Genomic DNA, 24,479 nt, shown 5'->3' with positions numbered 1-24,479 from the left:
CTTAGTTTCAGAGTATCTCAGAAATGTAATTATGCTTGTTCTTTGGTTCTAGTTACTTTGGATCTCAGAGTAAAATAAAAGGAATGAGTCAATGTACACTTACAAATTTGTAACGGCTTATGTCTGGACACCTTCAAGCTTCATGTGGTCATGGGGGGGGAAGGGAATTTGAGCTTTTTTAAAAAAGAGAATAGAAAATAGTAAAAAATAATTTTAAATGATACAGAATTTCACTAATCAAAATAATAGAAATTCAATGATGGCTGTTATATTGCATAAGGTTGTCTTCTAATTAGTTGCTTAGATTACCAGATATAAACATATAAAATTTGTCAAAAAAAAGTTATAAGAGATTAAAAAGGTGAAAAAATTAAACATTATCTTCTCTTTTCAACAGACCAGCAGAAATCAGCAGTACAATTATCCAAGTTATCCTGTCTATGTACATAAATATATCTTTTCCCCTTCCTTCTTTTTTCTTTTGTCCTTTTTTCTTCCCAGTTATTCTTTCCTTTTGAGTAGTTTCTTTCTCTTTCACAACACTTATTATACCTTTCAGATTTTATTTACTCTTTCAGGTTCTTACACTAGCAAGACAGAACAATGTGTACACACGTGGGTGTCACTTATTTCACTTATAAATATGGTCTATAGTTGCATCTATTTACCTATGAAAGCCTCATATTTATCTTTTTATAGATAAGTAATACTCCAGTGTGTAAAAATGCCACATATTTTTATACATTCCTCAGCTGATGGACATTTGAGTTCTTTCCAATATTTATCTATGACAAGTTGTGCTCCTATAAACATGAGTGCATATATTTATGTGGTAACATGTTTTCAGTTCATTTGGAAAAATACCCAGGAGGGGGTAGCTGGGTCCAATGAGATCTCTATCCCCTGTTTTTCAAGGAATCTGCACATTCTCTTCCATAGTCGTTTTACCAATTTACACTCCCATCAGCACTGGAAAAGGTTCTTTGTTCCTCTCAGTTCCTCCAGCATTTGTTATTGGTTGACTTCTTGATGGTAGCCATGCTTTCTGGGGTGAGCTTTTTGGAGGCATCTGGATGTAGAGTTTGTGATTGGTTCATTGTCTAGTGCTGGGATTGGGGGTGTGAGTGCTGTACTGCCCTAGGACAGGAAGCCTCCATACAATATAAGTGAGGAGACGAGGCCTGCTCTTCCCCTTGCTCTTGTTGCTTTTGCTGTCTTTCACCACCATGAGTAGCGGCCTCTCTGTCACATCAACCTGCCTTAGATCCAGCCAATTATGGACTGAAGCCTCCACAAACAGTGACCTAAATAAACCTTTTTCTGCTTTAACTTTGGAAATCAGGTATTTTCTCAGCAACAAGAAAAACAACTAAGACAAGATTCAACATCCATTTTGTATCTGTATATTCAAAATAGTTACGCTAGATATACAGCTACATTCTCTTAATTCAATGAATAGAAAGATTTGTTCTGATAGTGTTTGTGAACAGGATATCATGCCTGCATCTTGTACAACGAATAACCGCTAAGACAACACTATGCAATGTATTAAGTACTGAAACTGTCCTACTAATCTGTTTTGAAACTGTCTCATTGCTATTTGTTTCTCAATAAAATAAAATAAAAAAATAAAAAAACAAAGTTTCTGAGGAGCTCTAAAAAGAGAAAATGCTTATTCACATTTGTAAAACCAATATATATGCATGTATGATTTTCTTTTTCTTGGTGCACACTTGCAGGACACCGAGCTCGCATGCGTTGTGGGGAGATGCTCCATGCTCCTCAGGTCTCGGTCCCTTTCACTTCCCCTTTCCTGCCTCCCCTCCCTCCATTCTTGTGTCTTTGGTCCCCTTCCCATCTGCAGAAGATGTACCTCACTGTTCCCTATTATCTATCTTTTATTTTATTTTTTAAAGTATTTGTACTTTGTGTCTCTCATGATAAGAGAAACCATGTAGTATTGAAGCTTCTGTATCTAATACACGGCACATCATTATTTTTCTCCAGGAGTACGCATTTTCCTACAAGTGCCTCCGATTGATTCTTCTTTATGGCACAGTGGTACAAATATGACTAACTGTCTGTTCTTTCATCTGCTGATGGACATAGAGGCTGTGTCTGAGATTCAGCTCCTATGATTTGTGCGGCTGTAAATGCTGGTATGCAAGTATTGCTGTAACATGGTATCATTAACATTTTGGGAAGAGAACAACTTTATATTTCCATTTCTTGACTTAATATAATTGGAGCAGAATGCATAATATATAAATATATATCTGGCTTGAATTCAGACAAGTAATTCATATTCTAATAATAAACAAAGCAACAGCCTGCCAGGAGTCTAGATTCAAAGCCTAATCTTGCCATTCACTATGAACATGGCTTTTTTTTCCAGTTAACTTAGCTTTCGTGAAGCCTAGTTTTCTCATCCTCGAAGTGAGAATTCTGGAGTAAGATCTTAGAGGATTGGTCTGAAAAGACAAAGATAAGAAAATATATGCAAAGTGCTCAGTATCTGGTTCATTCTTGTCCTTGACGCTGACATGGACACAGCTGTTTATTGTAGCCAGGCATCTTGCCAGCCCTGCTAGGGTCTGACACTGGTTATATAATTATGAACTGTGTGACTGTGGGAAATTTACATATAATTTCCAGCCTCGGCTTTTTATTTTGGAGACTGTAGTGGAAACTGTCAGGTAAAGTTGTGATTAAAAAGTGAATAAAATAATATGCATAAAGCAGTTTTAATAAGATCTGACACAAAATGAGATCCAGGATAGATTTTAAGACATTTTAAATTTGTTTACTGAATTTGTTTTACCAACACCAACATTTTTTTTTGAATATTTATCTCAAGGTGACCATTTTGCTGTCCTTCTGAGAAGTGTCTTACTTATTTTGCTTATTATATTATATAGATTGCATTATAAATTGTCTCAAGCCTGAGCCTACCTAGACTGGCACATAATTCTCTGTACTGTTCAGATGTGATAAGATTGGCATTAAGTATAAATTCTTTGTTACTCTACAGTAGATACCAAATGCTAAAATTTCTAGTGTGTGATACCACATATTTTCTTTCAAAACTAAGGAACTATAGAATAAATTAGGAAAGAGAAGTACAATTGAGTACATGCTTGCAGATTGATTTCATTAAGCTCATTTTTTTATAAGAAAAATTTAGTTGTCACTGGTAAATCTATGGAATGCTAAGAACTTTTGAAGAGTACGCTGTCTAGTAGAAGTTATTTTATTATCAGAAAATCCAACTTGCTTTTAAATTCCCATTCTGCCACTTACTATCTAGGTGAGCTTAACATGTTTGTAAGCCTTTCTGGGCTATTGTTCTTACATTTTTAATGGGGATGACTTAAAGTGTTCTTAGATGATATCCTTTAAAGTGACATATGCTTGTATCCTTAGATATTTAACAGGCACAAATTCTTTTTTTATTCTAAAACTTAGGCACATTTTATGTCTGTTATTTTTATTATATAAGACATCAGAAATAGTCCCTATATCTTTAACCAGTATTATAAGTATAAAAAAATGAAAATTCAGTAGAAACATAGACTGCAGAAATGAGGTTACACATAACTTAAAATTATTTATCTGATAGAGAGGTCAACTACTGAAGCATCTGACTTTGATAGATAAATCCTTTAATAAATAAGCCATATTTATACTTGAAGCTGGAGACTAGTCAATTATTTTGCAAACAAATTTGCCATTATTTAAAACTTGTCTTTGAGTTTGAAAGGCAGTAAAATGTAGTGGTTAATGCTACTCATAAGTATTGTGCATTGCATTTGCAGTCATGTGCTGCATAGCAACTGCTCAGTGTTGAACAGACACAACTGAGGTTACCTAGGAGTACAAGGTAGTTGAAAAATTCTTATGGGCAAGTGGCAGGATAGTAGAATGCATTGTTTGTTATGATGCTCTGGCAAATCTATTACTCTTCCAGGCATATAAAAATGTAGCACAGATTTGCTTAGTACATACTACTTGATAATGATAATAACTATGTTGCTAATTTTGTATTTGTAATAGTATACTTTTTTTGTATTTTTTAGGGCAGGGTCTAGAGGATGTTTGGGGTCTCACTACTAGATCAGACTCAGAGTGATTCTCCTGTTTACAGTCTCCCAAGTGCTGGGATTATAGGTGCATGCCACCATGCCCAGTCTCAATTGCCTTCTCAGTGTGCCCCAGAGTCAGGGCTGGCATGAAAGGCCCAGGGACCCTGGCTCCTGTGCCTGCTTGCAGGCGCTTTTATCTGCTGAGCTCTTTGTCCAGCCCACCATAGTATACTTTTTACTATAATTTTAGAATTCATTTTCTTTACTTCTAAAAATCATTCACTATAAAAATGTATGTTTTGTTATGTTGGCAGCAGCCTCAGATATCTGGTATTTATCAAGTCTCTTCATTGCTTTAGGAGGCCTCAACAAGTGATTGGTTTATGCCATCTAGGCTTGTTTAAGGATATTCTATGAAGTTCCCACAGTGACAAAATTACCTGTCTGGTTTTTAGGATGTATCTATATTGTTACACATGAAAGTATATTAACTTACATAACCACAACTGTAAGTAGCTATTATCGCTATTTTCTAGGTATCAAACTTTAAGCATCACAATTGTTTAGAGTCACACAGATTTAATCAAACCTAAGCAGCACAGTCTTCATACCACCTGAGATGATGCATCTTTAACTCCAACTCTTGAGTAAGACTGACTTGGGCTTCATCTGTGGTCCACCACTTAAATGAATAGTTGCTTTTGCAGAGGAAGTGTCAAAATAGCGTCATGAGTAGGAGCCTTCAATAGAACTGAACCTGAAGGCCCTTTGCATAATGTTAAATGCCAAATAAGCCATGTACTGATAATTTTGAAGCCAAACGTTACAGTTTTATCCAAAATACACTGCTTAGGAAGAATATGCTAGGAAAAAAAAGGCAATCCTATTCAGCACCATACACACTTACAGGACTAAATGGAGAAACCTAAGAAACACTTCACTAAATTTCCAACTGACCATATTTTTTTAACCAAGGCTGAGCGAGAACTTATTCTGAAGGTTTTTAAATTCTCTTTAGATAATGTCCAGGTTAGAAAACCTTTAACCTCTGAGAATATGAGAATGTGCCTATCTTCTGAATCTTAAAATTAAAGTACATTATTGATTTTTTTAAATGTTGGATCAGACCAATTTGGGTTTGATTAAAGCTGGAGAAATTCACAAGCAATAGTAAATGGAGAGAAGTGACTTGGTCACAGAGCATGCTGCTAAGTCTTCAGAGTTGGCCATTCTTGGAAATAGAAAAATACTAAATTTAGAAGACTTATAATCAGGATTTTTTTTTCATGAAAAAAGGCTCACAAAATACTTTTGAGGTGAAATTCTTCACTGAGAAATTGTTAATGGAATTTACCTGCCTATTTCCTGTGCCTCCTGAAAAGAGAGAACTGAAAATTTACTCTCTTTAGTTGTCAGCATTGAGAGAAGGAGGAGAGGTGGGGCTTGTCTGAGCAGGAGTTTTATCTGGTAATGATATGTGCTTGCCTTGGTTTCTGTCACAGAGTCAGGCGCCTGCGTGAGTTGTTGTCGGTGTTACCCACACAATGCAGGGTACACAGAGGTGACTCCACAGCCTCTGGCAAGGCAGAGTTTGAAAACCTGGCTGCCTTTGGAAGCTGACCACACCGTGGCTGGGTTTCAGTGCTTTGGAGGGAGGGGCCATTAAATGCATGCAGTACTCGCTGGTGAAGATAAATAGGTCCAGGAGCACAGGACACAGGGCCAGCAACTGCCTCACATTGCACGCTAATCTCCAGGACTTGTTTCCAACTAGCATGGTGTGGGTCGCAAGCAGAGCTGATGTATTGTTAGATGTGGGGCAAGTGTTGAGACTGCTGAGCATTTGGCTAGCGGGAAAGTGTTCTGCATTTGCTTACATATGAAGAAAAGCATGACATTGAGCAGCAACTTACAGCTGTGGGAGTGTGTAATCCATGACCATATCCCGTTGCAGACCTTTTCAGCAATGTGCATCCTAAGCTGAAGGGAACTGCACGCTCACTTTAGCAGATACACTTATTTGACACCAAAAACAGAGAAAGAGCCAACTCAGAAAAAAAATTGCAGGCCAATCTCCCTAATGAGCATGAATGTAGAAATCTTTAATAAAGTAGTAACAAACATAGGGGCTGGGGAAATAGCTCACTAAAATAAGCTCTTGCCTGGCAAGTGCAGGGTCCTGAGTTCAACCCCTGGTACTGCAAAAAATAATAAATAAATAAATAAATAAATAAATAAAGTAGTAACAAGCAGAATGCAACCAAACATCCAAAAGATTGCATACCATGACCAAGAGGGATTCATCCCAGGGACTTACGGATGGTTCAGTAAGTGGAAATTAATACTGTAATACACCACATTAACAGAGCCAAGAACAAAATCATAGGATCCTTTCAATAGATGCAGAAAAATCTTTTGACAAAGCCCAGCACCCATTTATAATAAAAAGCCTACCAAAAATTGAAATACGTGGTCTTTATCATGATTTTATAAAAGCCATTTATGATAAACCAATAGTCACACTAAAAGGACAAAACTGAAAACTTTCAGTTTTAAGATAAACTTAGTTTTATCTCTAAACTGAGGAAGAAGACCAAGAGGCTGTTCACTGTCTTCACTCTTATTCATCGTAGTACTGGAAACGTTATCTAGAGCAATTAGATAAAAGAGGAATGATTATAGGAAAGAAACAAGCTAAATTATCATTATTTGCAGATAACATGATACTGTACATCGAAGAACCAAAAATTCTGCTAAAACAACTACTAGATTGAATAAGCAAGTTCAGTAGCATAGCTGGATACAAAAATCAATATTCAAAAGTCAGTAGCTTTCCTGTACAAGAATAACAATCTCACTGAGAGGGAAATTAGGAAAACAACACTTTTCACAAGGCACCCAAAATAAGTAAAATACCTTACTTGATTGAATTGATCTAATAAGAGATAAAAAATACCTCAAATATAGTGAAAGCAAGAGTACTTTGAAAAAGGAGATTGAAGAGGATATCAGAAATTGCAAAGATATCCTTTGCTCTCAAGTAGGAAGAACCAATGTAGCGAAAATGGCCATACTTTCAATATCATTGCACAGATTTAGTGCAATTATGATCAAAATTTCAATAGAATATCTCACACAATTAGAGAAAACTATCCTAAAATTCATTGGATAAAGAAGAGATCTAGAATAAAAAGACATTTCAGGGAAACAAAGGCAAGGCAGGGGGCATCACAATCCCTGCCCTGAAATCATACTACAGAGCTACTGTGAGTTAAAAAAGAGATGACAGAAAAAAAACCAAAACCAGATCTGAAGACCAATGGAACAGATTAAAAGATGTAGAAACAACTTCAGACATACTCAACTACCTAATCCTTGACAAAGATGCCAAACATTCACTGGAAGAAAGCCTCTTTAATAAGTAATATGGAAAAACTGGTTCTGCCCATGTTGAAGATTAAAATTGGAGTCATATCTTTTACCATGCATGGAACATTAAAATAGATAAGAACATTAAAACTGCTGGAAGATAGAATAAGTGAAACTCTTAAAGACATTAGTGCAGGCAAAGACTTTATGAATAAAACCTGGATCACACAGGAACTACATCAAAGAATCAACAGCTGGGAGCTCATCTTATTAACTGCAACAGAAACAACCAACAGAAGGCAGAGATAACCTGAAATATGGGAAAAATGTTTGCCTGATGTTCCTTAGCCAAAAGATGACTATCAAGAGTAAATAAAGCACTTAAAATGAGACCTCCCAAATTTAAAGACCTCATCAAAAAATGGGCATCTGAGATGAATGAACACTTCTCAGATGAAGAAATATAAATGGAAATTAACTATATGAAAAAAATGCTCCACTTTACTGGTCATTCAAGAGACACAAAACAGTACTGAGATTCAGTCTCACCCCAGTAAGAATGACTATTATCAGGAAATAATGCTGGCAGGGCTGTAAGAAAAAAAATAAACCTTTATACACTCTTGGTGGGAGTGTAGACTGGTAAAGCCACTGTGGAAATCAGTAGAGTTTTCTCACAAAGCTAGAATGGGTAGTCCCATTTGACCCAGCTATCCTACTTCTGGGTATATTTCCAGAGAACTGATAATATTTTAGCACAGTGATATATGTACACCCATGTTTAGAGCAGCACAATTTGTAATAGATATATCTTGGAAACAATCCAAATGTCCATTAACTGAGTAAAGGATTAAAAAGATATGGTCTTTTATACAATGCAGTCCTACTCAGTCACAAAGAAGGGGAAACTGCAGACTTTTGTACCTAAACGGGTGCCAGTTGAGACCACAGTCACAAGTGACATAAGTCAGAATCACGTGTGTGAACACCATGCTGTCTTCATAGTGTGGGAAGTTGTTAAGGGTAAGATCCAAAAATGTACCATTGTGAAATGGGAATAAATTTCAAAAGGCAAGAAAGGCCTGGACAGTGGAATAGACAAAAGAAAGAAGAGAAATGTTAAGACAGTTAAAATAGCTGTACTATTAATTTCTCTTAGTTCACTGAAAAGAAAAGCTTGTGCTAAAGTTGCTTGGGCATTTAAATGCCGATACTTTGTAATCTGAGTAACTAATTTAAAAATAACAATGTTCATATATTAATCACTGTTACCGTCTTATCTTGTCTTGAACTTTTGTTTTATTTTTTCTCTTTATAATAAATTTTAAAGAATTCCTAAAAACAAATATGCTTAGTTCATTGTCACTGATTAACCTCAAGATCTGGAAGAGGAAGAGTGAGGGCCTCTGCCACGGGGAGTGTGCAATTTCCAGACTCAAACTCATAAAAATAGAGAAAAGTCAGAAGGTAGCAAGACTGGGGAGGTAATTGCTATAGTTCTTGGACACACCATATACGTCCATCTAAGAAGAATTAACAAAATTAAGAATAATTCATGTATCTCAAAATTTCCGTTCAACTATTTGTATGAGTGGAGTGGGTAGTTAGTTCTTTGTGCTAACAATCAGAGCAGAAGAATTAAATATTTTGGCTGTTTGCACATCAGAATGCAGGTACATCAGTGGTTGACACAAAATATCTATATAAAACAATGTTAGAAGCAATTTAGTGGTTCTTTTGGACGAGATTTATCTCATGTAGCAACCACACTCTTTCTACAAAAGCCCCATAAACATAGTAAGTAAATACTTATAAACTGAGGCAGGTGGAAATGAGTGGCATTTTCCTTTGAGTGGACAAAAGGAGGGAGAATGGCGTACCACCTAAAATTTATTGAGTAATTATTATGCAGTCAAATATAGATGAAATGCACTATCTATACTTTTTATAAAATCCCTGCAATAGTTCTTTGAGGGCAGCTATTATCTTCGAGGGTAGCTATTACTTCCATCTTCTAGCAGAAGCAGTACAAATTGCATTTCCAGAAATGACAGAGGAGCTCAGTGCAAGCGCCAGTGTTTGAACTCTGGTCTCTCAGATTCCTAAATTTCAAAAATGTGTGTACTCAGACTATTGTGAGCTAAAAATCTCTACCCCTCAAAGCAAATAACGGAGTGAAGAGACAATCTACAGAATGGGAACTAGGAGTGATAAAGGGTTAATATCTAAAAACCACAATGGAGTAAATAATTACAAGTCCATAAACAAAACAGAAAACCCTGAAAATTAGTATGAAAAATAAGCAGAAGATGGGAATAATCTCTAAAGACTGGAATAGTCAAGAGATATAGGAACAATACTCAAAATTATTTAATCATCAAGGAAATGCACAAAACCACAAAGAGAGATCACCCCACCAGTTAGACAAGCCATGCTGAAAAGGACTAAAGGCACTTAGTGCTTGAAAAGAAGCAGTGTAAAGGAGCCTTACCACTGTGGCAGAACTGTAGATGACAGCCATTACGGAAAGCAGTATAAGACTTCCTCACGAACGTACGGAACCACCAGATGGCCCGGCCAGTCTACTGTGGGCTATCTGTCTGAAGTAAATAAAATCAGTATACTGAACAGCAATGTGAATTCCCATGTTCATTGCAGTACTGTTCATGGATAAAAGAAATCCAAGTGTTCATTAGTGATGAAGAGATAAGGGAGGGCTGTGTATATAAAAAAGGAGCTACCAGTCAGCCATGCAAAGAGTGGAATCTTGTGGACTGTGATGACACAGACGAACCTGGAGGACATTATTTATATGAAATAAGTTGGAAACAGAGAGATCAATATTGCATTCATATCTCTTTCGGAAGTGGAATGAAAAAATGTTGATGCCATAAAAGGTGACAGTAGAATACTAGTTACCAAAGATTTGCATTAAGTATGGAGGTATGGTCAATGGAAAAATTCGTGATCAGTGGTGAAATATTGTACTATGATAGGAAAAAATACTGTTGTTCCATTGAGAGGTGGAGTAACTTTAGTCAGCAATAATGTTTAGTGCCAAGTAGCTAGAAGATTCTGAATGTTGTCACCATAAATATATTAAACAATAAGGGTTGAAAGTGCAGGATATGTTACTTCCCCCTGATTTGATCATTATACATGTATGTATCAATATATCTTATTATGAGCCACAAATGCATACAGCTGTTATGCATGAATCAAAAATTAAAACAGTTCTTTTAATATGAATGATAAGAATATGACATGGTAAATCATTGCAATCATTTTAATTAATAGGTTTTTAAAACTCAAAAATATACATAAGTTATAATACATGTTAATCTTATGTATTTACATGAAACATTAGGATTTATATCATCTTAGAACAATTATTTTTGTCTATCACATAAACTCCATTACACTGTATTTTCCTATTGTCCTCCTAAAGCTTCACAAGAAGAAATATGATAAGAAAACCTTGGATTAAAAAGTCTTGATATTGCTCTTGTATTTTCATTTTTCATGTCTTTGCCTCAAAGCCTTGCCGCTTAGCCACGGGACAGAGAATGAGATATAGGTAGTGGAAATAGCCCAGGCTACTTTTATGTGCGCTTCAATAAAGGGCCTTTGTTGAAAGTTTCTTATAATTGGACCTGAAGGATTCAATACAAGTTTCTACCAAGGGGGAAGTAGTTGGGCATTTTGGGCCTTAATAGTGATGTGTACCGTGCATTTGGGAACAAGTTAAAATCTAAAGTCAGCTATTTGTTAAGGTACCTACTGAGGACAAATACATTCTATTCTAGGACTAGAAGGGTGCTACCATATGAAGAATTCTATTACCAGGCTTTATTACATCAGCACAATCAGGGAGCACAATCATATATTCTCAACAATTATTAAGTGAAGCAAGTGATAAAATTCAACAATAAACCTAATAGCCCAAAGGAGCAGAAGGGGCTAGTCTTAAGAAATAATGTACAAGAGAAGATAACTTTGGTTATTTATAAAAATTCTTATGAAAATAATTGTGTAAAAATTTTCTATGAAAAAATATAAATACTCTGAAAATTGTTTTACATGAAAAATACATTTTTATAAGGCAGAGGTTGAATACAGAAAACTGTTTAAAATTGAAAACCAGGAGTTAATTTTTTGGCAGAATAGATCAAAGGTGTGGAGAAGCCATTCACAAAGCAGAAACTCAGCAACTGTCAAACATATACTAAGATGCTCCAGCTTACTATAAGATAAAGAAATCCAGTAAGATTAATAGTTTCTGATGGGGACAAATTAAAACAAGGCAAACTGAAGTGTCACCTGCTATTGTTGGCTGGGATATGAACAAAAAATACTGCCAAACATTGCTGGTAGAAATACGAGTTTTGGAGAGTTTTATAAGGCAACTTAGCAATATCTATTTAAATTAAGCATATATATATATATATATATACATATATATATATATATATATATACTTTTTACTCTAGACTTCATCAGGGAAATTAATCTCATTGAAATAAAATAGCTACTAAATAAGCATGCTTATTTTAGCAGTTTGTCATTAAAAAATCTGGGAAAGTAATGTAAATCAATGGAAGATTAATATTGTCCATTAATAATTAGAACTATGCTAATTGGATTAGAGGAATTTTCACATATTCTTTATAAGTGAGAAAAGCAAAATGATGTCATTTCTGTAATAACGAGATTTATCAATATTATTTATTGAGAACTTAGTTATCTGTATGACTTGACTCTAGAGAATAGCTTAGTGAGACAAAGAAATATGAACTGTCAGCATTTAAAAGACAAAACATGTACATAATCAAAACCAAATAAAGGGTAATGGATAACAGACATCCTTAAAGAGTAAAATAGCTCTTAAAGCAGTACTGTGGCTTCCCTGTTAGTAACAAGGACAGCATCTTTCAGTACTTTAGAAGAGCTAGTTCTCACTTGTGCGCTTCTCCTTGTGTCTCAGTTGACTGTCCAGCCTTACGCTGTGCCTGAGCGCCCACCCTTTGGAGTGGGCCTAGTAGGCCTGCCTTCCCACCTCCCTTCTTCTGTGGGGACAGGAGTGTGCACTCCTCTCCTTGCTGGCCTCCCCTGGGCTGTGAATCTTGCACCCCTCCTTGATGGCCTGATCTTAGGTTTTCTGTATTCAGACAGACAGCGCAGAATTCCCAGGCTGCCTCTTGAAACCCAGCAGTATCTGAATACCTGTTCATACCACAGCAAGCTATTGCTCTAGTGCTATACTAGACATGTGGCTCTTTCTAAGAGATTTGCAGTTCCTTCCTATGAAACTCCCTACTGCTATTCTTTGAATTGTTAATGTGCTTTCTTTCATTGAGGTTTCACTCCCCAACCCACCTCTAAGGCAAGATCCCAGAGGATCAGGAGCCTGGCCTTTCCTCATGGACCCATCAGTGTCTACCTTTTGTTCTTCCACCAATCTGTTAGCATAGTTCTTATTTCCTGTAAATTGGAAATGGTACTCATGTCCTCACGCAATCTCCCTCACCATATGGCAACGTGTGCGAAGTTCTTCAGATTCTGATTCTTTGGATTCCCGAAATGCCATTCATTCTTCTGAACAAAGAAGTTCTCTTCCAAGCAGAAATCTTACTTTGGAAAATAGGATTTTGCTTTGTGTTTTAAAACTTCCATCATGAAGTGCACTTGGCTTTTTTGCTCTCGGATTTTCTTTTTCCTGTTTCAGAGGAACATATATGGAACGTTGCAAAATTAGTCACCTCATTTCAAATAGCTGTGTTTATTAAGTAGCTGCATGTTCTCCACTTTTTGCAGATTTTTAAAGGGGGAAGTGATTATTTAAAAATCTGAAGAATAGAATATTTATTAGCTACTTCTACTTTTTCTTCCTTATTTCAAAATTGCTAAGCATTAGCGATAAGGTAGTTTATTTTGAGCTGCCCTTTTGGAAGCCGGTTCTGTTGCCTGAACAGCACTCAGGAGCTCAGAACGCTGAGACCTGCACACTTTAATATCTCAACGGAGTACCTAGCCCTAGCCCCAGCCACCACAGGTGTATATGTAGACACATAAATAAAATGGTCACGGTCTTTGGCTCCATGAAAACAATTCCAACAATTACATTAATTTCTAGGAGTTTTCCTTGCACACTACACATGACTCACTGATACATCAGCCGAGGCTGTGGCATCGAAGTTCTTATTTATTCTCCCTCCTCCATCCAGCCCCCCCCCACCCTTTTCAGTGTTGTCAGCTGCTGTCACCCTGAAGCCCAGGATCTGGTGAAAGTGTCCTTTGCTGCTTTTGCCACTGGTGCCGTCTGACCCGTGCTGCGGTGACTGCCCATGAGCTGAGTCATGTTGCTGAAGGAAGAGACCCCTCTCTGCCCTGTACACCTCAGTCACCTTGAACTCTGAGCCCTCATGTCCTATACTTCCAGCATCCCAGAATCTAATAGGCAATGGAAGCTCAAAGCAAAATTGCAAGCACCTCGCAGTACCTATCACTGCCCAACAAATCTTAGCTACTTTCCTATTGCTGAGACAAGATATCTGACACCCAAAGTTAAAGGAGGAAAGGTTTTATTTAGCTCACAGTGTGTAGAGGTTGCTATTCATGTTGGCTGGCCCCAAGGCAGGGTTGTGAATAACAGAGGGGCAAATGCTTACCGTAGAGGAAGACAGCGAAAGCAACAAGAGCAGAGAGGGGGAAATGAGCTGCTTTTGGCTCTTTTACCTTATCCAGACTGCTGGGATTAGGGGAGAGTCAACCCAATCAGTGGACCAACCCAATGATCACCCACTCTTAGTCCCAGCATTGTACTATGCATCAGTCACAAACTCTAGATTCAGATGACTGTGAAAAAGCACCATCTAAAAGTGTGTGAGGCTTTTGGGGAACATACAGACACAAATCATAACATCTTCCAGCTGTTTCATGTTATTGAGCCATGGCTTTATACTCAGTCCACTCTTCTCGTAGGGGTCTCACCTCAACCACCAAAAGTTCATTGGACTTTTGTAACGAGGTCCACCGTGGATTTGTTTTGCCAGTTTTCTGAACATACTTGTTTCTGAAATCTGACACCACATAAGACTTAGGTTAAACCTTTCACCTTTGCTCTATGTTAGAATAAAATGTAACTACTTAAATATTTCCTTGTTTGTCATCTAGAATTACATTTTTCTTTAATATTAGCTGAGATCATCTTCCAGAGATAGGCCCATGTTACCATGTTAGACAGTACCTTCATTTTTTAGCTAAATCATTATGAATAGTAGTATATGAGTACAATTTTTGCACTTTGTTTCTAGTTTAAGAATACACAGACCCAAAAAATCTCAGCTTATGACCCTGAATCTAGAAAAATAGAATTTAACAAATACTCTGAGCTTTACATGTATATTTTTATTTCATAAATACAGAGTGTTCTCTTTCCACATTGCTTCACAATGATTGATTTTGAAGTATTCACAGCAAGTCACCAATAATGTAGAATAATATATAACTTTGAGTTGGCCAGGGAATGTGAATAATAAATAATAAAATAGACAAGTGAATAGAAAAATCTGTAGTTGGTTTAAAAAGAAACAGCAGAAAGGAAAGTAATTTTTGAACCTTGGAGAAAAAACTGATATCTAATTTCTAAAAATATAGTCTATAAAATATACTTTAGCAAAACATCTAATATTTTATTTGAATGTTTTGAGAAGTTGAACCTATTTCTCTAAAGTATTTAAAATGTGAAAAATTATGTAACTTATAATTATTTCTTAGTTGTCTACATTGGAAATCATTTTCTACCATATATTTTAATTTAGAATCTGAAAATCTCTATTACTATTTTTAAATAGATACTGTTTTTCTGTTGTAAATATGGATAAAGTAAAAATTCTAAAGCTAATAATAATTCTGGTATTGATTAATATTTTATAGCAATATAATTTTATATTATATTCATCTTTCAGTATTTTTACATGACTTACTCTGCATATAACTTTATTTTCTTTTAATTTTTAAAGAACACAAAATAATAATAGAAAAAAATAACATTAGAAATAGTACAAGATTTCACTAGACAAAGTACAGGAAAGGAATTAACTGTGGTTGTTGTATTATATGATGCTGTCTTCAAATTAGTTCAGATTACCAGATAGAAATGTGTAAGATTCATTTAAAGAAAAAAAAGCAATAAAAAAGAAGTTATAAGAAATTCAAAAGAGGAAAAAAACTCAGAGTACAGAAAAAAGTTTTAAACATTACCTGCTCCATTCAAAAGGCTAGCAGAAATTGATGATACAATTATCCATACTATTCTGCATATATACCTAAATATATTTTTTCCTTCTTTCATTTGTCCTTTTCATCATCCCAGTTTTTCCTTCCCACTGAGCAATTTCTTTCCTTTTCACAGTGCCTTTTTCACCTTTTTAGATTTTCATTACTCTTTCTGGTTCTCACACTACTGAGATAGTACCAGATGTGCACATGTGGATCTGATTTATTTCATTTAACAGTGTAGACTCTAGCTGCATCCATTTATCTGCAAAAGCCTCAAATTTATCTTTTATTTATAGCTGAATATTTTATAGATGAAATTTTTATAGCTGAATTTTTTATAGCTCCATTGTGTAAAAATGCCCTATCATTTTTATCCATTCCTCAGTTGATGGGCATTTGGGTTGTTTTCAAGATTTAGCTATAGCAAATTGCACTGCTATTAACATGGGTGCACATATATAGCTGTGGTATGATGATTTCTGTTCTTTGGGATAAATACCTAGAAGAATAGCTGGCTTGAATGGGACCTCCAGTCCCTAGATTTTGAGGAATCACTACACTGATTTTCATAAAAGTTTACCAGTTTGCACTACGACCAACAGCAGAGAAGAGTTCCTTTTTCCCCACAGCCTCTCCAGCATTTGTTATTAGTAGACTTCTTGATGATAGCCATTCTTTCTGGCATAAGATGTTATCTTAGTGTTGTTTTAATTTGCATCTCTTGAATAACAAATGATGTTAAACATCTTTTCATATATTTATTTACCATTTGTATCTCTTCAATTATGAAGTGTATATTCATCTCAGATACTCATTTTTGGATTAGGTCTTTGAATATTTTTGTTGCTGTTTGTTTGTTTGTTTTGTATTTTAGGGAAAGTCTACAGGGTGTTCAGGGTCTCACTACTAGATCAGACTCATAGTGATCTGCCTGTTTACAGCCTCCGAAGAGCTGGGAATATAGGTGCGCACCACCACGCCTAGTCTCAGTTGCTGTCTCAGCATTCCCCCACGGGCAGGGCCTGCACAGCAGGCCTGGGGATTGAATCCCTGGCCCCTGTGCCTGCTTGCAGGCTCTTTAATCTCCTGAGCTATTTTGCTGGCCCTGGGTCTTTGAATTTTGGAGGCCTGATTTTTTTTAAAAAATCTTTATGTGTTCTAGATAGGAGTCCTTTGACAGACAGTCTGCTACAATTGTCTCCTACTTCATGGGTTTTCTTTTTACACTGTTGGTGATTTCCTGTGCCAAAACTTTTCAAAAAGATGAGATCCCAATTGTTGATTCTTTGAGGTATTTCTCATGAAGTTTGATTTTTTATTCATGAAATTTTTACCTACCCCTATATCTTCAAAGTTTCTACCTACTTTCTCTTCCAGAAGATTTAGTGTTTCAGTTTTAATATTTAAATCTTTGATCCATTTTATCTGTAATTTTGTGCATGGTGATAGGGTGATAGGCCTGGGTCTACTTTAAACATTCAGCCCATGCAAAGCCAATATTTCCAGCACCATTTATTAAAGCAGCTATCTTTCTTCCAATAAATATGTTTGACCCCCTTTGTCAAAGATAAGATGACTGAGTATACTTGTAGTGGTGTCTACATCTTCTAATCTGTTCCACTGATCCTCAGGTCTTTTTTCATGCCAGTGCTATGCTATTTTATCACAGTAGCTTTGTAGTATAATTTCAAGTCAGTGATTGAGATGCCTTCTGCCTTTTCTCTGTTGCCCAGGATTGTTTTTCCTATTCTAGGTCTCTTATAGTTCCAGATGAATTTTAGGAATGTCTTTTTCTAGATATGTGAGGTATACTAATGGTATTCTAATTTGGATTGCATTGAATCTGCACAACAATTTTGGGCTGTGGACATTTTCACAACATTGTTTCTTCCTATCCAAAAGCAAGGAATATCTTTCTATTTTCTGAAATTCTTTTTGATCTCTTTTTTCATAGTACCATTTTTGCTGTGTAAAAGTTTTACTTCCTCTGTGAGATTTATTCCTAAGTATTTAATTTTGGGGGTGTTATTATGAAAGTCATGGTTTCCATAATTTCTCTCTCAGTGTGTCTATTATTTGTGTATATAATTGCAATTAATTTTTAAGTGTTAAGATTGTATCCTGTTATGCTACTAAATTTAGTTATTAAACCCACAAGTCCCTTAGTAGAGTTTTTGGGCTCTTTTATCTATAGTATCATGTCATCTGCAAATAATAATAACATTACTTCTTATGTTCCAGTCCTTATTCCTTTTATTTATTTTTCTTGTCTAATTTCTCTGGTTAATGTTTTTAGAACTACATGGAACAGGAGTTGTGACAATGGGCATCTTTGTCTTGTTCCTGATTTTAAAGTGAAGACTTTCAATCTTTGCCGATTAAGCATAATGTTAGGTGTTGGCGTGTCATAGATGGCTCTTATCAGATTGAAATAAAGACCATCTATTCTGTTTTCTGTAGTGCTTTTATTATGAATGAGTATTGGACTTTGTCAAAAGCCTTTTCTGCATTTATTAAGATGATCGTGTGATTCTTGTCTTTGGCTTTATTGGTGTGGTATATTACATTTATGATTTTGCATATACCAAACCAGGTTTGCATTCCTCGAATGATTTCCAATGTCATGATGTATAATCTTCTTGATGATTTTCTGCATTCTGTTTGCTGGTATTTTATTGAAGATTTTTGCATCTATGTTCATTAGGAAGATTGGTCTATAGTTCTCCTTTTTGATTAGGTCCTTCTCTGGCTTTGATAATAGAGTGACACTTGCCTCCCTGAATGAGTTTTGGAGAAATGCTCCCCATTCAGTTTTATTGAAGAGTCTGAGAAATGTTGGCATTAGGTCCTCTCTAGAAGTCTTATGGAATTTAGCTGTGAATCCATCAGGACCTAGTATTTTCTTTTTTGGTAGAGCTTTTACTACATTTTCAGTTTTATTAGCTGATATTCAGTTATTCAGAATTTTTATATCTTTTTTTATTTAGCTGTGGTAGTTCACATGTATCTAGGAATCTGTCCATTTCTTGTGTATTTTCCATTCTTTGAAAGTAAAGATTTTGGAATCTCCTGAATTTCTATAAGATCTGTAGTGATTTCATCCTTTTCATTCCTCATTGCATGGACTTGAATTTTTTCTTTCCTTTTTTATAATGAGGTTGGGTAGTGGTTAATCAGTTTTATTCATTCTTTCAATGGACCAAATCTTTGACTCATTAATTCTTTGTAATGTTTTCTTTATCTCCATTGCATTTATTTCTACTCTGATCTTTACGATTTCCTGCCTTCCTGGGCTTTGGAATTGCTTTTCTTGTTCTATCAATTTGATGTCCAGCATAAGATTGTTTATTTGGGTTCATTTTCTTTTCCTGATGTGAGAATTTATTGCTATAAATTTCTCTCTTAAGGCAGCTTCCATTCATCCCACAGGTTCTGGTAAGTTGTATCTGAATTTTCATGAGATTATAAATCTTGTTTAATTTCATTCATGAACCATTTATTGTTCAGTAGTGTATTTAGTTTCCATGTGTTTGTAGAGTTTTTGCTGTTTATTTTGTCTATTATTTCCAGTTTTATTACACTATGTTCAGATATTATGCATGGAATAATTTTGATTCTTTTGCATTTACTTAAGCATATTCTATGTGCTAGCACATGATCTATTTTGGAGAATATCCCATGTACAGCTGAACAAAATGTGTATTTTGAAGCTGTTGGGTGGAAGACTCTCTAAAGGTCTACTAAGTCCATTTCTTCATAGTTTGGTTTAGTTTTGTTATTTCTTTGCTCACTTTTTTGCATGGTTGATCTATCTCTTTGTGTTAATGGGGTGTTAAAGTCTCCCAATACAAGCATGTCATTGCTCATTAGATTTTTTCATATTCATTCAAATTTGTCTTATGTAGTTGGGTGCTCCTCCATTGGGTGCATACATATTTATAATTGTTATCTCTTCCTCTTGCAGTTTTCCCCCAACAAGTATGTAATGACCTTCTTTATTTTTTTAAATCTCATTCTGTTTAAAGTTGACATTTTCAGCAACCAGAATAGCTATACCTGCGTTTTTCTGGGTTTTTGTCACATGGAGTATTGCTTTCCATCCTTTGGTATTCAGTCTATTAATTTCTTTTTGAGTTAAATTTTTTTCTTTTATGCAGCATATGGTTGCATTTCCTTTAGCCACACTACCAGTCTGCTTCTTTAGATTGGTGAATTGAAGGTATTTGCCTTGGTAGTGATAACTGATATATATTGGCTTATTTTTGTCATGCTGTTTTCCTACTTTTCCCCTTTGCCTAATTACTTACTCTACTTGGTTTTTCTCATCTGTTGTTGTTGATGTGGTCATCTTTGTTTTTTTAAATAAAATATCTGTTAATATTCTTTGAAGGGCTGATTTGGTTGTCATTAATTACTTCAGTTCCCCCCCCACCAATGGCAGTATCTAATTCCTCCATTAAATTTGCTAGATTTGCAGGATATGTTAATCTGGGTTGCAAGTTGTTTTCTTTCAGGACCTGAAATATTTCTTTCCAAGCTCTTCTTGATTTGATGGTCTGTATTGTGAAATCTGCTGTGATTCTGAAGGGCTTTTCAATATAGGTAGTCTGTTTCTCTTCCCTAACAGCGTTTAATAATTTGTCCTTTTGCTCAATTTGTTTGACATTCATGATTATGTGTCTCAGTGATGACTTATTTTTATTATGGCTATGTGGAGTTCTACATCCTTTGGTTACTATAGATCATATTCTTTTCCCATGCTCAGGAAATTTTCTGCTACTACTTCTGAGAACACTTTTTATGTCTTTTGTATTGTCTCCAGCTGTTTAGTTGACACCTACTAATGTTATATTATTTTTCTTTGCATCATGTTGCAGCTGTTGTATTATTATTTCCTGGTTTCTCATTATTTTGAAGAGATGCTTCTTTTCATGGTTCCAGCTGCAATGCTATCTTCAAGTTCTGAAATTCTATCTTCTGTTTCATTCAAGAGGTTTTGCTGGCTTTAAGTGGAATTCTTAATGTCCTGGATGTCACTTTTAATCTGTTTCATGCATCCTAGTTCTTTCCTGTATTGTTCATTCAATGTTTACATCATTTTCCTATTCCCTTCTATTTTTTATTTATCTGTTCCTTAGATGTATGAAGCAATTCTTTTGTGATTGTTGTCAATTCCTTTTATACTTAAGAGGTTATTTCTGATCTGATATCCTCCATGATCTGATGAAGTTATTTCTTTACTTCAGTTGCTATCATCTCAGAAATTTCAGGTGTGTGATGTCGAAGTTCTTCTATGACCTTGTCTTCTGGACTTGTTTTGGGTGGGCAGAGGTCTGAGATTGCCTTTTGTTTCTTTTTTTTGTCATTTTTTGCAGTGATGGTAGATGGCAGTGTGCAGGTCAGTGAGGCTCCTGCTGTGTGGAGTTCGATGTGGTTTCTATCTCATTAAGTAGAGAGGGGCAAGAAGGATCTGATTATGATGAATGTGCAAGGCTCTCTTGATGGTGGATTGCTGCAAGGTAATGCTCTGCAAGGATTCTACAGGTCGCTGTGGTAATCAGGACTCTGTGGTGGTCCTGAGGGTGAGGAGGGTTGGGCAACTCAGGAAATTCTATTGGGAAGGCTGGGGGTGGAGCTAGGGCTGCCCAGTCTCCCATATTGTCTTCAGGGCAAAAGTGTGCAGCCAGAATCATCAAGCTCCACAGAAGGGCAGGTGCTAGCTTACCACAGTTCTCTAGTGGTCTTCAGGCCATGCAAAGGCTTCCAGACTCAGAAAACTCTTGCATATAACTCTTAAAAACTGTTTTTTGACTTCCTTTTTTGTTTAGAATACACTGTATATGACGGAATTTCATAAAACATGCTTCTGACATACTTTACAATTTTTGATTGAAAGAATGTTAACACTAGTTTTCTCTAGAATTGTTTTACAATTGATCTTGAATCCAACAAACTTTGTCGTTTCCTTCTCATTGCTTTTTTTTATTAGTGCATGTTTGCAGTATATAATGTTTACATTCCTTATGAGAAGTTGATACCATGAACATAACACATCTTAATTGCTATTTTCATCACTGCCCTCTCCACTCTCCCTTCATGTTTTGATTCCCTTCCCATCTGGAATGGTCCATTTGCCTACTTCCTGTTATTTTTCTTTTGTCCTTTGTTTATATTTTGGGTCTTTCAAATAAGAGAAACTATGTGCTATTTAAACTTGATTTATTTCACTTAATTTTAAGGTCTTAAGGTGTATATCTGAGGGATTTGGGGACCATATAAGAGACATGGACCTGAACACCAAATCAAGAGTCAGCTTTGAGTTATGATCCATCTCTCCAGCCTCGTGAAGACAAGATCATTTCTTTGTTGCATCTTTCCTGATTTTTTCTTCTCCTTCTTTTTCTCTATGACTTTCTCCTTTCCTGTGTCCTCTTCATGCCTTCTTTCTTCCTCTTCCATTTTTCCCTCAGCTTTCACTCCTACTCATTGTAATGCTATAGCTGTCCTAAGCCCCAGCACATCAGGGTGATCTCCCACAAGACTCTGCATTGGGTGGACTCTGTTTCCCCTTTTGTTTCTGCTTCCTACATGGCAGTTCTGATACCCAGTGCCTAACAGAAAGCACTGGACAAAAACTGGCTTTGACATTCAAATGTCCACTAAGGTCATTGATTTCACTTTGTTTTAGGCCTCTGTGTTTTCTTTGTTCTCCGCCAGCTTAGCAATGAAATTAAAATACATTTAATATTTTATTCAGGATTTGACTTCTTTCAATCAAAAGGATTGTTTCCTGAGTCTGTTGTGCCATATGACAGAAAAGAAGGTCAAAAATATTTATTTTGGAAGATTAAAATTACATCCAGCGCACTTATATTTGTCTTTGTCAAAATGAAGTGATCTTTCACCCAATTTAAATGTTTACGAAAAAAAATGGATTAAGCAACTTAGTAAACATTCTTTTAGAGAACTATATTATAATATCATAATGAGGTAATAATACAGTAATTATATTTGGAAAAGTTACAAGATGTATATCTTCATTTTAATTAATAGACATTATTTTGTTCTTACAGAAATACTGACTTCAGAGTAGAAATTATAGAGTGTTCTCATATTCCTCCATGATTCCTTGTATGAACAGCTTACATTAGTGTGGTACAATCATTGCTACCAAGGAGACAATATTAATTAAGTGCTCGTAATGTTTGGATCTTTTCAACAAGTATACAGGATACGTATAGTGCTCATCAAAAGTAAGGAATCTGAGATTGAATGCTAAAGCTAAAATTCATTCACAAATGGATAAGAACAAGAAGTAGGGTTATTATATTTCCCATTCTATTTTAACTACCTTAAGTATTCCTGCACCCATGTTGATAGCAGCACAATTTGTAATAGCTAAGTCCTGCAAACAAACCAAATGTCTACCAACTGAGGAATGGATAAAAAAGATACAGCATTTTTTACAATGGAGTACTACTCACCAACAAAGAAGGATCAACTTGAGACTTTCATAGGGAAATGGATATAACTGGAGATCATAAATAAGACAGACTCACATGTGCATATAACGTATTGTTGAGCTGGTGTGAAAAATTGAGAGTAGCCTAAAATGTAAAGTAGATATTTTGAAACAGGAAGGAATTGATTAAAAAGTAAAAAGAGCTAGGATGGGAGAAATGCAAACAGGAGAAGGGTAAAGGGAGAAAAAGTACGAATTAGTTACACCATTAGTGCCTTGTACTTCATCGAAAAGGAAGATTTGTGTTCATATCGATTGGAGGAATTTTTAGGCCCATATCTTGTACTCTGAGTAACTACTTTAATATAATAATATGGAATGTATTAATGAGTGTATTAATTATTGTTAGCTTTTTTCATAAAAAAACTTTCCTGTATTTTGTCTTCCTTCAACATTATGAAATATATGTATAACATTGCAAATTCGGTAGCCAGGATTACATACATGCACTACCACCTCTGGTTTTGTGTTGCATATTAATAAAAAGAATCCCAAGGAAAGTGTTTTATGGTAAGATCTCATCTCAAGAGTTAATAAGATAATGGTTATCTATATCACATAGTTCTAACAAGTTAGGACAGCAATTTGTGTTTGCTTTTCCATATGTTCACAATAGGAGAAAACATTATTAGTGATTATGAACCCACTTGCTACTATTCCTTCCCTTCTCTTTTTGGTCCCACAATAACTTTCAGAGTCTCTTAGCATGATATAAAGGTAATACAGTAGACCTGAAGAAATCATGCAGAAGCCAAATTTTTAGCCGGTTATAGTAAGACTATAATTAATTTTAAAATTAGAATAGTGTTTTAAAAGCATAATATGTTTCTCTGCTATTAACTAGACATTTATTAATGTAATTTATATTTTGTATTATAGTGAGTGGACATCCAATACTCAAAAGAGCTAACATCCGGATTGTTGGGAAGTTGGTGGCCAGATCCATAAGAGAAAGGAAAATGACTCAATATTATAAAGCATGAGGAGTTGAATAAGGTTTTAAACACAGTGTTCTACTTTTAGTTGTTGAATGTCTCTACCCAAAAAGATGGGTTACCAGTGGCCATAGATTAATATAGTATTAAGAGAGAAAAACAAACATCTTTGTACATGTAAAGAACTTTGACAAGTTAATCCATAATTTCTAAATGTTTGGAGTGAATATCCTTCATTTTGTCTTATTTATAAAGACATCCATTTACTGTAATGACATGAGCTCACATGTT

The 24,479-nt window shown here is 35.4% G+C and overlaps 1 protein-coding gene across 1 annotated transcript in view; it reads left to right on the top strand.

Annotated features, from left to right (window-relative positions):
• The window catches only part of Iqcm (IQ motif containing M), a 471,351-nt gene extending 447,115 nt beyond the window's left edge, over window positions 1-24,236 (top strand). Inside the window, exon 13 of the mRNA XM_023723694.1 lies at window positions 24,133-24,236. Coding sequence (XP_023579462.1) covers window positions 24,133-24,236 — 104 coding nt within the window. The remainder of the gene's footprint in view (window positions 1-24,132) is intronic.
• The last annotated feature ends 243 nt before the right edge of the window (window positions 24,237-24,479 follow it).

This window comes from Octodon degus, unplaced genomic scaffold (assembly GCF_000260255.1).
Source record: "Octodon degus isolate 3935 unplaced genomic scaffold, OctDeg1.0 scaffold00101, whole genome shotgun sequence".
NCBI classification, from domain to species: Eukaryota; Metazoa; Chordata; class Mammalia; order Rodentia; family Octodontidae; genus Octodon; species Octodon degus.
The sequence above is the reverse complement of the archived record's forward strand: the minus strand, read 5'-3'. Positions and strand labels throughout refer to the sequence as shown.